Source organism: Pristiophorus japonicus, chromosome 1, assembly GCF_044704955.1.
Source record: "Pristiophorus japonicus isolate sPriJap1 chromosome 1, sPriJap1.hap1, whole genome shotgun sequence".
NCBI classification, from domain to species: domain Eukaryota; kingdom Metazoa; phylum Chordata; class Chondrichthyes; family Pristiophoridae; genus Pristiophorus; species Pristiophorus japonicus.
In genome coordinates, this window is record NC_091977.1 from 385,987,777 (window position 1) to 386,000,368 (window position 12,592).

The following is a 12,592-nucleotide window of genomic DNA, read 5'->3' on the forward strand; positions in this document are numbered from 1 at the left end:
ACCAGCTATACAAAACTCTGCTGCCTGACTCTATCCTGCACCAAGTCCTGCTGATCTACATTGGCTCCCAGTTCCCCAGTGGCTCCAATTCAAAGTTATCATCTTTGTTTAATCCCTTCATGACCTCATCTGTCCCAATCTTTCTAACCACCTCTGGCCCTACATCTGCTGCCCCAAAATCTGCGTTCCTTTGACTCTGGGCTTTTATGCTCCCCTCCCCCAATTCACCCCATTATTACTGGTTGTATCTTCAGCCGCCGAAGACCGATGGTCTGGAATTTCCTGCCAAAGCCTCTTCGCCTCTGCCTTTAAGACACCCATAAAATCCAACTTCTTGACGAAGCATTTGGTTACCCCGTCAAATATTCTACATCATTGTCTGTCAACTTTTTTTTATTACAACTTGTGCTTTGGGACATTTTTCTATATTAAAGGTGCTATATAAATGCAAATTATTCTTGCTCGCCTTCACCTTTTAACCCTCAGCAGTCTTGCTACTTTGGGTCTCCATTCTCGACCTGCCAGGCTGTAGGATATTGATAAATTTGGAAATCTATGCTGGTCCATCTCAGTATGATGGAAATCAAGTGTTGATTTATGTGGGTAATTGAAGGTGCAGTTACATGTCCCATCACTTGATTGTTTTCCTCAACAGAAAGTTAGCTAGATGGTAAGGGTGTTATGTTGAGGTGGATATGTGATAAATAACTAGTCCTGTACAGACCACATAATTTATTTTATGTTTACAGGTGGATTGTAGACATGGAAGGAGCTCCTGGCACATTATATGAAGGGGAGAAATTTCAGCTTCTCTTCAAGTTCAGCAGTCGTTACCCTTTTGATTCACCTCAGGTAATACTTGTACACAGACAGAACCTGATGACTGCAATGTTTGTTCCTGTAAGTGTATGTTTAACTACTTAATAGGAACATGGTAAAATTAAAGACATAAAATAATGTACTAAATCAAAGTAAGAGCTATATGGAAACTCAGAAAATCCCTTGTTTTATCATCTATTCTACACTTTGACCAACATAATAGGCAATCACATTTTAAGTTTATTATTTATGTTTAAGCACTTATTGATGTAAATTATTTGCAGAGTTTTGATGAATTTATAATAATTACATTTCATGTGATTTAAACCATGGCAGTTGCATTTTTTTATTTAATGAATTTTCAATCACATTGGGCTCAAGTTTCGGCTCGAGGAGCAACTAGTTTAGAATGGAGTATCTTAGAAATTGCAAGTCTCGGCATTTAGTTAGCTCCAATTCTAGTGAGTTAGAATAGTTTCGTTTTAGAACAGTGTTTTTTTTCAAAAGGGGGCGCTACCAGCCACTTACGCCTGTTTTGCAATTTTAGGCAGCGAAAACTTACCCCAAACTAACTTAGAATGGAGCAAGTGTAGATTTTTCTACACAGAAAAACCTTGCCTACACTTATCAATCAGGCATAGGGAGGGGATGGGGGAGTTTACAAACATTAAACACTTCACTTTTACAAATAAAGAGCCATCATCAATAATAAATGATAAATAAATCAATCAAAAAAAATAAAAATAAATGATAAAATCACTAAATAAAAAATTAAGTTTCTACTCACCTACTGCAGCACTGGGAGCCCTCCAACAGCATGTTGGGACGCCCCCCACCCCCCCACCCGTGTGTCTCTCTTTGCCTCTCAGTCTCTCTCTCTCTCTCTCTCTCTCTCTCTCTCTCTGCCTCTGTCAGTGTGTCTCTCTCTCTCTGCCTCTGTCAGTGTGTCTCTCTCTCTCTGCCTCTGTCAGTGTGTCTCTCTCTCTCTGCCTCTGTCAGTGTGTCTCTCTCTCTCTGCCTCTGTCAGTGTGTGTCTCTCTCTCTCTCTGCCTCGGTCAGAGTCTCTCTCTCTCTGCGCCTCGGTCAGTGTGTGTCTCCCCCTCTCTCTCTCTCCCCCTCTCTCTCTCTCCCCCTCTCTCTCTCTCTCCCCCTCTCTCTCTCTCTCCTCTCTCTCTCTCTCTCTCTCTCTCTCTCTCTCTCTCTCTCTCTCTCTCTCTCTCTCTCTCTCTCTCTCTCCCTCTCTCTCCCCCTCTCTCTTCTCTCTCTCTCTCCCCCTCTCTCTTCTCTCTGCCTGCCTGCCTTGGTCAGTGTGTCTCTCCCCCTCCCCCTCTCCCCCTCCCCCTCTCCCTCCCCCTCCCCCTCCCCCTCTCCCTCTCCCTCTCCCTCTCCCTCTCCCTCTCCCTCTCCCTCTCCCTCTCCCTCTCCCTCTCCCTCTCCCTCTCCCTCTCCCTCTCCCTCTCCCTCTCCCTCTCCCTCTCCCTCTCCCTCTCCCTCTCCCTCTCCCCTCTCCCCTCTCCCCTCTCCCTCTCCCCTCTCCCTCTCTCCAGATGCAGGAACAGAGAGACCTGGGGGTGTACATACACAAGTCTTTGAGGTTGGCAGGAAAAATTGAGAAGGCTATGAAAAATGGGATCCTTGGCTTTAGAAATAATGGAATAGAGTACAAAAGCAAGGAAGTTATGCTCCACCTGGAGTATTGTAGCCAATTATGAGCACCACACTTGGGAAGGGTGTTAAGGCTTTGGAGGGGATGTACAAGAATGGCATTCGGGATGAAAGATACATGAAGAGACTAGAGAAACTGGGTTTGTTCTTTGAGCAGACATGGTGAACAGGAGATTTGATAGAGATGTTCAAAATCTTTAAAGGTGTTGATAGTGTAAATAAGGAGAATTGGTTTCCAGTGGCAGAAGGCTCAGTAAGCAGAGGACACAGATTTACAGTAATTGGCAAAAGAACCAGTGGCGACATGAGGAAAAAAATGACACAGTTGTTATGATTTGGAATGCACTACCTGATAGGGTGGTAGAAGCAGATCCAATAATAACTTTCAAAAGAGAATTGGATAAATACTTTTTATTCGTTCCTGGGATGTGGGCATTGCTGGCAAGGCCAGCATTTATTGCGCTTGAGAAGTTAGTGGTGAGCCACCTTCTTGAATTGCTGCAGTCCCAAGTGGTGAAGGTACTCCCATAGTACTGTTGGGGAGAGAGTTCCAGGATTTTGACCCAGCAACAATGAAGGAATACGATATATTTCCAAGTCGGGATGGTATGTAACTTGGAGGTGATGGTGTTCCCGTGCGCCTGCTGCCCTGTTCTTCTAGGTGGTAGAGGTCGTGGGTTTGGGAGGTGCTGTTGAAGAAGCCATAGCAAGTTGCTGCAGTGCATTTTGTAGATGATGCACACTGCAGCCTTTGGTGGAGGGAGTGAATGTTTAATGTGGTGGATGGGCTGCCAATCAAGTGGGCTGCTTTGCCCTGGATGGTGGTGAGCTTCTTGAATGGTGTTGGAGCTGCACTCATCCAGGCAAGTGAAGAGTATTCAATCACACTGCTGACTTGTGCTTTGTAGATGGTGGAAAGGCTTGGGGAGTCAAGAGGTGAGACACTTGTCGCAGAATACCCAGGCTTTGGCCTGCTCTTAAGAACATAAGAACAGAAGAAATAGGAACAGGATTAGGCCATATGGCCCCTCAAGCCTGCTCCGCCATTCAATAAGATCATGGCTGATCTGATCATGGACTCAGCTCCACTTCACCGCCCGCTCCCCCATAAACCCCTTATCGTTTAAGAAACTGTCAATTTCTGTCTTAAATTTATTCAATGTCCCAGCTTCCACAGCTCTCTGAGGCAGCGAATTCCACAGATTTACAACCCTCAGAGGAAATTTCTCCTCATCTCTGTTTTAAATGGGCGGCCCCTTATTCTAAGATCGTGCCCTCTAGTTCTAGTCTCCCCCATCAGTGGAAACATCCTCTCTGCATTCCCCTTGTCAAGCCCCTTCATAATCTTAGACGTTTCGAGAAGATCACCTCTCATTCTCCTGAATTCCAATGCGTAGAGGCCCAACCTACTCAACCTTTCTTAAGTCAACCCCCTTATCCCTGGAATCAACCTAGTGAACCTTCTCTGAACTGCCTCCAAAGCAAGTATATCCTTTTGTAAATATGGAAACCAAAACTGCACGCAGTATTCCAGGTGTGGCCTCACCAATACCTTATATAGCTGTAGTACTCCATCCTCTTTGCAATAAAGGCCAAGATACCATTGGCCTTCCTTATCACTTGCTGTACTTGCATACTATCCTTTTGTGTTTCATGCACAAGTACCCCCAGGTCCAGCTTACTTATGTGGCTGGTCCAGTTAAGGTTATGGTCAGTGGTGACTCCCAGGATGTTGAAAGGGAACTCGGCAATGGTAATGCCATTGAATGTCAAGGGGCAGTGGTTAGACTGTTGTTTGTTGGAAATGGTCATTGTCTGGCACTTGTGTGGCACAAGTGCTACTTGCCACTTATCAGCCCAAGCCTGCATGTTGTCCAGGTCTTGCTGCATGCGAGCATGGACTGCTTCATTATCTGAAAAGTTGCAAATGGAACTGAACACACTGCAATCATCAGCGAACATCCCCACTTCAGACCTTATGATGGAGGGGAGGTCATTGCAGCAGTTGACTGGTTCGGCCGAAGATACTGCCCTGAGGAACTCCTGCAGTGATGTCCTGGGGCTGTGATGATTGTCCTCCAACAACCACAACCATCTTCCTTTGTGTTGGTATGACTCCAGCCAGTGGAGAGTTTTCCCCCTGATTCCCATTGACTTGAATTTCATTAGGGCTCCTTGCTGGCATGCTGGGGAAAATGCTGCCTTGATAAGGGCAGACACACTCACTTCTGGAATTCAGCTCTTATGTCCACGTTTGGACCTAGGCTGTAATGAGGTCTGGAGCTGAGTGGTCCTGGTGGAACCCGAACTGAGCATAGGTGAGCAGGTTATTAGTGATTAAGTGTCACTTGATAGCATTGTCATCGACATCTTCCATCACTTTGCTGATGATTGAGAGTAGACTGATGGGGTGGTAAATTGGCCAGGTTGGATTTGTCCTGTTTTTTTTGTGGACAGTTTTCCACATTGTCGGGTAGGTAACGCTTCAGCTTTGTCTTTTGCACTTGCATGCTGGGCCCTGCCATCATTGAGATGGGGATATTCATGGAGCCTCCTCCTCCCATTAGCTGTTTAATTGTCCTCCACCATTCACAACTAGATGTGGCAGGAATGCAGATCTTTGATCTGATCCATTGGTTGTGGGATTGCTTAGCTTTTGGCTATAGTATGCAGCTTCCACTGTTTAGCATGCATGTAGTCCTGTGTTGCAGTTTCCCCAGGTTGGACCTTGTTTTTAGGTACACCTGGTGCTGCTCTATGAAGGTACCGAGTGTAATGTAGCCAAGTTTGCTGATGATACAAAAGTGGGTGGGAAAGCAAGTTGTGAGGAGGACACAAAATGTATAAAGCGATATAAACAGGCGAAGTGAGTGGGCAAATATTTGGCAGATGGAGTATAATGTGTGAAAGTGTGAGGTTATCCACTTTGGTAGAAAAAATAAAAAAGCAAATTATTATTTAAATGGAGAAAAATTGTAAAATGCTGCAGTACAGAGAGACCTGGGGGTCCTTGTGCATGAAACACAGTTGGTATGCAGGTAAAGCAAGTAATCAGGAAGACAAATGGAATGTTAGCTTTTATTGCAAAGGGGATGGAGTATAAAAGCAGAGGAGTCCTGCTGCAGGGTATTGGTGAGGCTACACCGAGAGAACTGCGTATAGTTGTGGTCTCCTTATTTAAGGAGGGATATACTTTGAAGGCCATTCTATGTTTCTATGTTCAGAGAAGGTTCACTTGGTTGATTCCTGAGATGAAGGGATTCACTTATGAAGGAAGGTTGAAGAGCTTGGGCCTGTACTCATTGGAGTTCAGAAGAATGAGGTGATCTTATTGAGACACATAAGATAATGAGGGGGCTTGACAAGGTGGATGTAAGAGGATGTTTCCACTCATGGGGGAATCTAGAACTAGGGGGCATAGTTTTAGAATAAGGGGCTGCCCATTTAAAACTGAGGTGAGGAGGAATTTCTTTGAGGATTGTAAATCTGTGGAATTCTCTGCCCCAGAGAGCTGTGGAGGCTGGGTCATTGAAAATATTTACGGCGGTGATCACTTCTACCAATATTATTATTGACAGATGCATCTGCAATAAGTAGATTGGTGAGGACGAGGTCAAGGAGGTTTTTCCCTCGTGTTGGCTCTCTCATCACCTGCCTTAGGCCCAGTCTGGCAGCTATATGCTTCAGGACTCTGCCAGCTCAGTCAGTAATGGTGTTACCGTGCCACTCTTGGTGATGGACATTGAAGTCTCCCACCCAGAGTACACCCTGTGCCATTGCTGTTATCAATGCTTCTTCCAAGTGGTGGTCAACATGGAGCAGTACTGATTCATCAGCTGAGGGAGAGTGGTAGGTGGTAATTAGCAGGAGGTTTCCTTGCCCATGCTTGACCTGATGCTGTGGGGTCTGGAGTCAATGTTGAGGGCTCCCAGGTCCACTCCCTCCCGACTGTATACCACTGTGCCTCCACCTCTGGTGGGTCTATCCTGCCGGTGGGACAGGACATATCCAGGGATGGTCGTGGAGGAGTCTGGGATGTTGGCTGAAAGGTATGATTCAGTGAGTATGACTAAGTTAGGCTGTTGCTTGACTCATCTGTGGGACAGCTCTCCCAATTTTGGCACGAGTCCCCAGATGTTCGTGAGGAGGACTTTGCAGTGTCGACTGGGCTGGGTGTGCCTTTGTCGTGTCCGAAGCCGGTGCCTAGGTTGATGTCGGGTGGTCCATCCAGTTTTATTCTTACTATTGTTTTTCGTAGCGGTTTTGTACAACTGAGTGGTATGCTAGGCCATTTCAGAGGGAAGTTAAGAGTCAACCACATTGCTGTGGATCTGGAATAACATATAGGCCTAACCAGATAAGGACGGCAAATTTCCTTCCCTAAAGGACATTAGTGAACCAGATGGGTTTTACGACAATCCGATAGTTTCATAGTCATTTCATTACTGATGCTAGCTTTTTATTCCAGATTATTTTAATTAACTGAATATAAATTCCCCAGCTGCGGTGGCGGGATTTGAACTCGCATAAGAAATAGGAGCTGCAGTAGGTCATATGGGCCCTTGAGCCTGCTCCCCCATTCAATATCACCGCAGATCTTCTACATAAACTCCACTTTCCCGCCCTATCCCTATATCCCTTGATTCCCTCAATATCCAATAATCTATCAATCTCAAAATTCTCATCCTTGTTTACAAATCCCTCCATGGCCTCGCCCCTCCCTATCTCTGTAATCTCCTTCAGCCTCACAAAACCCCAAGATATCTGCGCTCCTCAAATTCTGCCCTCTTGCACATCCCTGATTATAATCGCTCAACCACCGGTGGCCATGCCTTCAGCTGCCTCGGTCCTCAGCTCTTGGATTACCTCCCTAAACCTTTCCACCTCTCCCGCTCTCCTCCTTTATGACGCTCCTTAAAACCTACCTTTGACCAAGCTTTTCGTCATCTGCTGTAATTTTTTATCTAGCTCGGTGTCAAATCTTTCTTATAACACTCCTGTGAAGCATCTTGGGATGTTTTACTACGTTAAAGGCGCTATATAAATACAAGTTGTTGTTGATTGAGGATCCACGGCTCTCTCGGGTACAGAATTCCAAATTCACAACTCTGAGTGAAGAAGTTTTTCCTTGGCTCAATCCGAAATGGCTGACCCCTTATTCTGTGACTGTACACTTTGTAAATATAATAAGAACATAAGAATTAGGAGCATGAGTAGGTCATACAGCTCCTTGAACCTGATCTGCCATTCAATAATCTATCTATCTCAGCCTTGAATATACTCAATGATTCAGTATCCACAGCTCTCTTGGGGTACAGAATTCCAAAGCTTCACAACGCTTTGAGTGAAGAAATTCCTCCTCATCTTGCTTTTAAGTGACAAACCCCGTGTCCTGAGACTGTGATCTACGTACGCTGTAATTTTCTTTTGGCCCTGCGCGGTCCTTTTAAGGAGCTGCGTAGGCAATTGAAAATACCACGCATGCGTGGTTTTTACATTGAAATGCCGACCAGCCGGCTGCATGGGTTCCCTGGAGCAGTGCGTGGCCGTACACCTTACAGGAAAAACTGACTGGGAACCCTAGTTCTAGACTCGCTAGCCGGGGGAAACATCCTCCCAGCATCTATACTGTCAAGCCCCTTATGTAATATGTTTCAATGAAGTCACCCCTCATTCTTCTAAATTCTGGGGAATATGGGCCCAGTCTACACAATCCTCATAGACAATCCCCTCACCCTGGGAATCAGTCTAGTTTACCTTCGTTGCACTCCCTCTAAGGCATATCCTTCCTGACCAAATCTGTGTACACTACTCCAGGTGTGGTCAAACCAAGGCTATTATATAATTGTAGTAAGACTTCTTTACTCTTGTACTCCAATCCCATTGTAATAAAGGCTAACTTACCATTTGCTTTCCTAATTGCTTGCTGTACCTGCATATTAACGTTGTGATTCGAGTACAATGATACCCAGATCAGTGTCTCACCATCTAAAAAAAATTCCTCTTTCTATTTTTCCTACTGCAGTGGACAACTTCACACTTCCCCTACATTATATTCCATCTACCATGTTCTTGCCCACTCATTTAACCTGTCTATATCCTTTTGCGTCCTCCTTACAGCTTACTTACCCACCTAACTTTGTATCGTCACCAAACATGGATACATTACACTCAGTCCCCTCATTTGAATCATTGATAAAGATTGTAAATAGCTGAGGCCCAAGCACTTATCCTTGTGATACTCCACTAGTTACAGCCTGCCAACCCAAAAATTTCCCGTTTTCTGTCTAGTTACCAATCCTCAATCCATACTAATATATTCCCGCCAATCCCATGATCCCTGATATTATGTACAATCACATGATCCCTGATTTTGTTTAATAACCTTTGTGTGGCTCCTTATTGAATGCTTTTTGAAAATACAAATGCACTGCATTCACTTTTTCCTTCTTAGCTACCCTGCTGGTTACAACCTCAAAAATAACAAATTTGTCAAGCTAATAATATGTTCCAGGCCTAAAGGAGGGGTAGATGAGAACAAAAACGTGATCTAAATGGGAAGATGGGTAACTTTCTCCCGCCCTCTGTTAGATCTGAATCACGTTCTTCCACCAAACCCCCTTTACACCTGCACCATGTTCTCCATCTCTCGGGGCAGCACGATCGTGGCCCGGACCATGCGACATCGATGGAGCATGGGTCAACTGGTAAGTTACCCAAATAAGAAAAATGGCGGCGCACAGCACCACGCACCTCCCCTGTAAGCTCCGCCCCGGGAGTGTAGGTCTGTTCAGTTTGCGACCCACGAGGCTGGCGCAGGCCACACACCTCCCCATAACCTCTGCCCCGGAAGTGTAGGTCCGCCCAGTTTGCGACCCACGAGGCTGGCGTGGGCCAATTTTCACCGTGGGGTGGAAAGGGCTCACCGTGATACGCAAAAGGGTCCCCATTATGATGCGTCATTATGGAGGCACGGCGACCTGGAGCACTACTAGTGGGTTGCGGCGCTACTGTGTTCGCACCTCTGCTAACTCCCGGGCAATTTAGCGAGAGCCAGTCGTGCTCTTTCCCTCCCCTCCCCCTAAGTGAAAACAGACGCCTCCTGGAGGTGTTAACAGGAGGCGCAGAAGACAATTTTGCCCCCATATCGTTTACCCACAGGAACCGCATAGATGAGAAATAAGAGTAAAATATTGCGGATGCTGGAATCTGAAATAAAAACACAAAATGCTGGAAATCTCAGCGGGTCAGGCAGCACCTGTGGAGGGAAAAACAGAGTTAACATTTTGGGTCGACAGCCCTTCGTCAGGACTGGCAAAGGTTCGTAAAGAACACATTCTTAAACATTGAAAGGGGGAGGAGAAGAAAGAACAAAAGGGAAGGTCTGATAGGGTGGAAGGCAGGAGAGATTAGAGAGATGGGCTGAATTGAAATGGTAATGGCAGGAGTTAGAAAAAGGTTAGTCGAGATAGGGTGTGAATGGCAGAACAATGACCACCTGCCATTGAAGACAAAGAGAAAAAAGCGAGAAAACCACGGTGGAGGGCAATAATCAGTTGAGGAAAAAAGACGTCGGAGACACGAGTGTGAAAGATTGCGTTGTCAGGGCAGATGTGACGGAGTCGGAGAAACTGGGAGAATGAAATGGAGTCCTTGCAAGATGGGGATGGGATGAAGTGTACTCCAGGTAGCTGTGGGAGTCGGTGGGCTTATAGTGGATACTGGTCGAAAATCTATCCCCAGAAATGGAGACAGATAAGTTGAGGAAGAGAAGGGAAGAGTCAGAGATGGACCATGTGATGGTGAGGGAAGGATGGAAATTGGATGCAAAGTGAATTAAATTTTCTAGTTTAGGGCAAGAGCAGGAAGCGGCACCGATGCAGTCATCAATGTACTAGAGGTGAGGGAGGGGACACGAGTAGGACTGGAACAAAGAATGTTCCACATATCCCACAAAAAGACAGGCATAGCTACGACCCATGTGGGTTCCCATAGCAATACCTTTAACTTGGAGAAAATGAGTGGAGTTAAAGGAGAAGTTGCTCAATATGAGAAATGAGAGTAATTGAGGCTTGTCTCCTATACAGATGTTGGTCAAGAGTGAGAAACATAAGAACGTAAGAATTAGGAACAGGAGTAGGCCATCAAGCCCCTCGAGCCTGCTCCGCCATTCAACAAGATCATGGCTGATCTGGCCGTGGACTCAGCTCCACTTACCCGCCCGCTCCCCATAACCCTTAATTCCCTTATTGATTAAAAATCTATCTATCTATCTGTGAATACATTCAATGAGCTAGCCTCAACTGCTTCCTTGGGCAGAGAATTCCACAGATTCACAACCCTCTGGGAGAAGAAATTCCTTCTCAACTCGGTTTTAAATTGGCTCCCCCGTATTTTGAGGCTGTGCCCCCTAGTTCTAGTCTCCCTGACCAGTGGAAACAACCTCTCTGCCTCTATCTTGTCTATCCCTTTCGTTATTTTAAATATTTCTATAAGATCACCCCTCATCCTTCTGAACTCCCAACGAGTAAAGACCCAGTCTACTCAATCTATCATCATAAGGTAACCCCCTCATCTCTGGAATCAGCCTAGTGAATCGTCTCTGTACCCCCCATCCCAAAGCGAGTATATCCTTCCTTAAGTAAGGTGACCAAAACTGCACGCAGTACTTCAGGTGCGGCCTCACCAATACCCTGTACAGTTGCAGCAGGACCTCCCTGCTTTTGTACTCCATCCCTCTCGCAATGAAGGCCAACATTCCATTCGCCTTCCTGATTACCTGCTGCACCTGCAAACTAACTTTTTGGGATTCATGCACAAGGACCCCCAGGTCGCTCTGCACCTCAGCATGTTGTAATTTCTCCCCATTCAAATAATATTCCCTTTTACTGTTTTTTTTTTTTTTCCGAAGCTGGATGACCTCACACTTTCCGACATTGTATTCCATCTGCCAAACCTTAGCCCATTCGCTTAACCTATCCAAATCTCTTTGCAGCCTCTCTGTGTCCTCTACACAACCCGCTTTCCCACTAATCTTTGTGTCATCTGCAAATTTTGTTACACTACACTCTGTCCCCTCTTCTAGGTCATCTATGTATATTGTAAACAGTTGTGGTCCCAGCACCGATCCCTGGTCCCAGCACCGATCCCAGCTATGACTGTGCCCCACTAGTATAATGAATGTGATCACTTTCTGATATTCTGTTTTGTACAGATGTTTTTACAGTTACTTTGACTTGTGACTTTTCTTTTGAAGGTTTTTGTATATTCTTGATGGAAGTTTATTTGCTTGAAGCAATATGTTGACAACTTGCTACACTAGTTAGGTCTTTATACATAGTCATATAATGTGAAGTTTTCTTGGTTTACTTGGAAATATACATTTTCTGACGTATTTCTATCAGATAACTTAACTTCCAGTACAGGTGCATAAATAACCTCCAAGAAAAGTAATATCTCTTGGCTACTTGCTGTGTAATTCTTGTTTCTTTAAAGATTCTCATGAATGGCCTTACACACAGTCAGTTGCAAAACTTGGTCTTTTTCTTCAAATATATTGTTTTGGTGTTCTGTCCCTCAGGACAGATCGGGATGTGCAATAAATGCTACCCTAGCAGTGTCGTCCACATCCCAAGAACATTTTTTTTTTTTAAGTGCCCTTTTCACTTTACATGCGGATTAGTATAAGCAGTCCCTCGTGACTAGGATGGCGCTCTTCACATCAAAAAAGATGGGCTCACAATGAGTTACATCTTAAAGGGTGGAAGATGCTTGTGTGTGGATTTTTTTAATGTGTGGTGGCTGTTGCACTCTAGCCACCACACAGACTTGACAGAGCTAAGTCTTGTTCCAATGGCGAGGATTGACCAAGACGACTGGAGACCAAGCTCTGTTGCGCCTCCCCTGGGCCCCAATCTCGCCGGTGTTAAATGCTGTGCCGCTTCTGAGCCACGACCCCTCTGATGTCGCATGCTGGGCCACACCCTGCCGATATTAAATGCTGCACCGCCCCTCGCTGGGCTTGAACGCTGAATAGTACAGTCCCCACCGCATATAGCGGGCACATTCATGCTAATGTGATTTGCCCACTCGACATTGTAGCAGAAGT

The 12,592-nt window shown here is 45.5% G+C and overlaps 1 protein-coding gene across 2 annotated transcripts in view; it reads left to right on the forward strand.

Moving 5' to 3' along the window:
* Positions 1 to 12,592, forward strand: part of ube2wb (ubiquitin conjugating enzyme E2 Wb) — a 117,550-nt gene that overhangs the window by 32,871 nt on the left and 72,087 nt on the right. The window contains exon 3 of one of the 2 annotated variants that reach the window (XM_070891141.1): positions 750 to 900. In XM_070891141.1, the coding sequence (XP_070747242.1) occupies positions 750 to 900 (151 nt within the window). The remainder of the gene's footprint in view (positions 1 to 749; positions 901 to 12,592) is intronic. The other variant, XM_070891147.1, reaches the window with a different exon arrangement.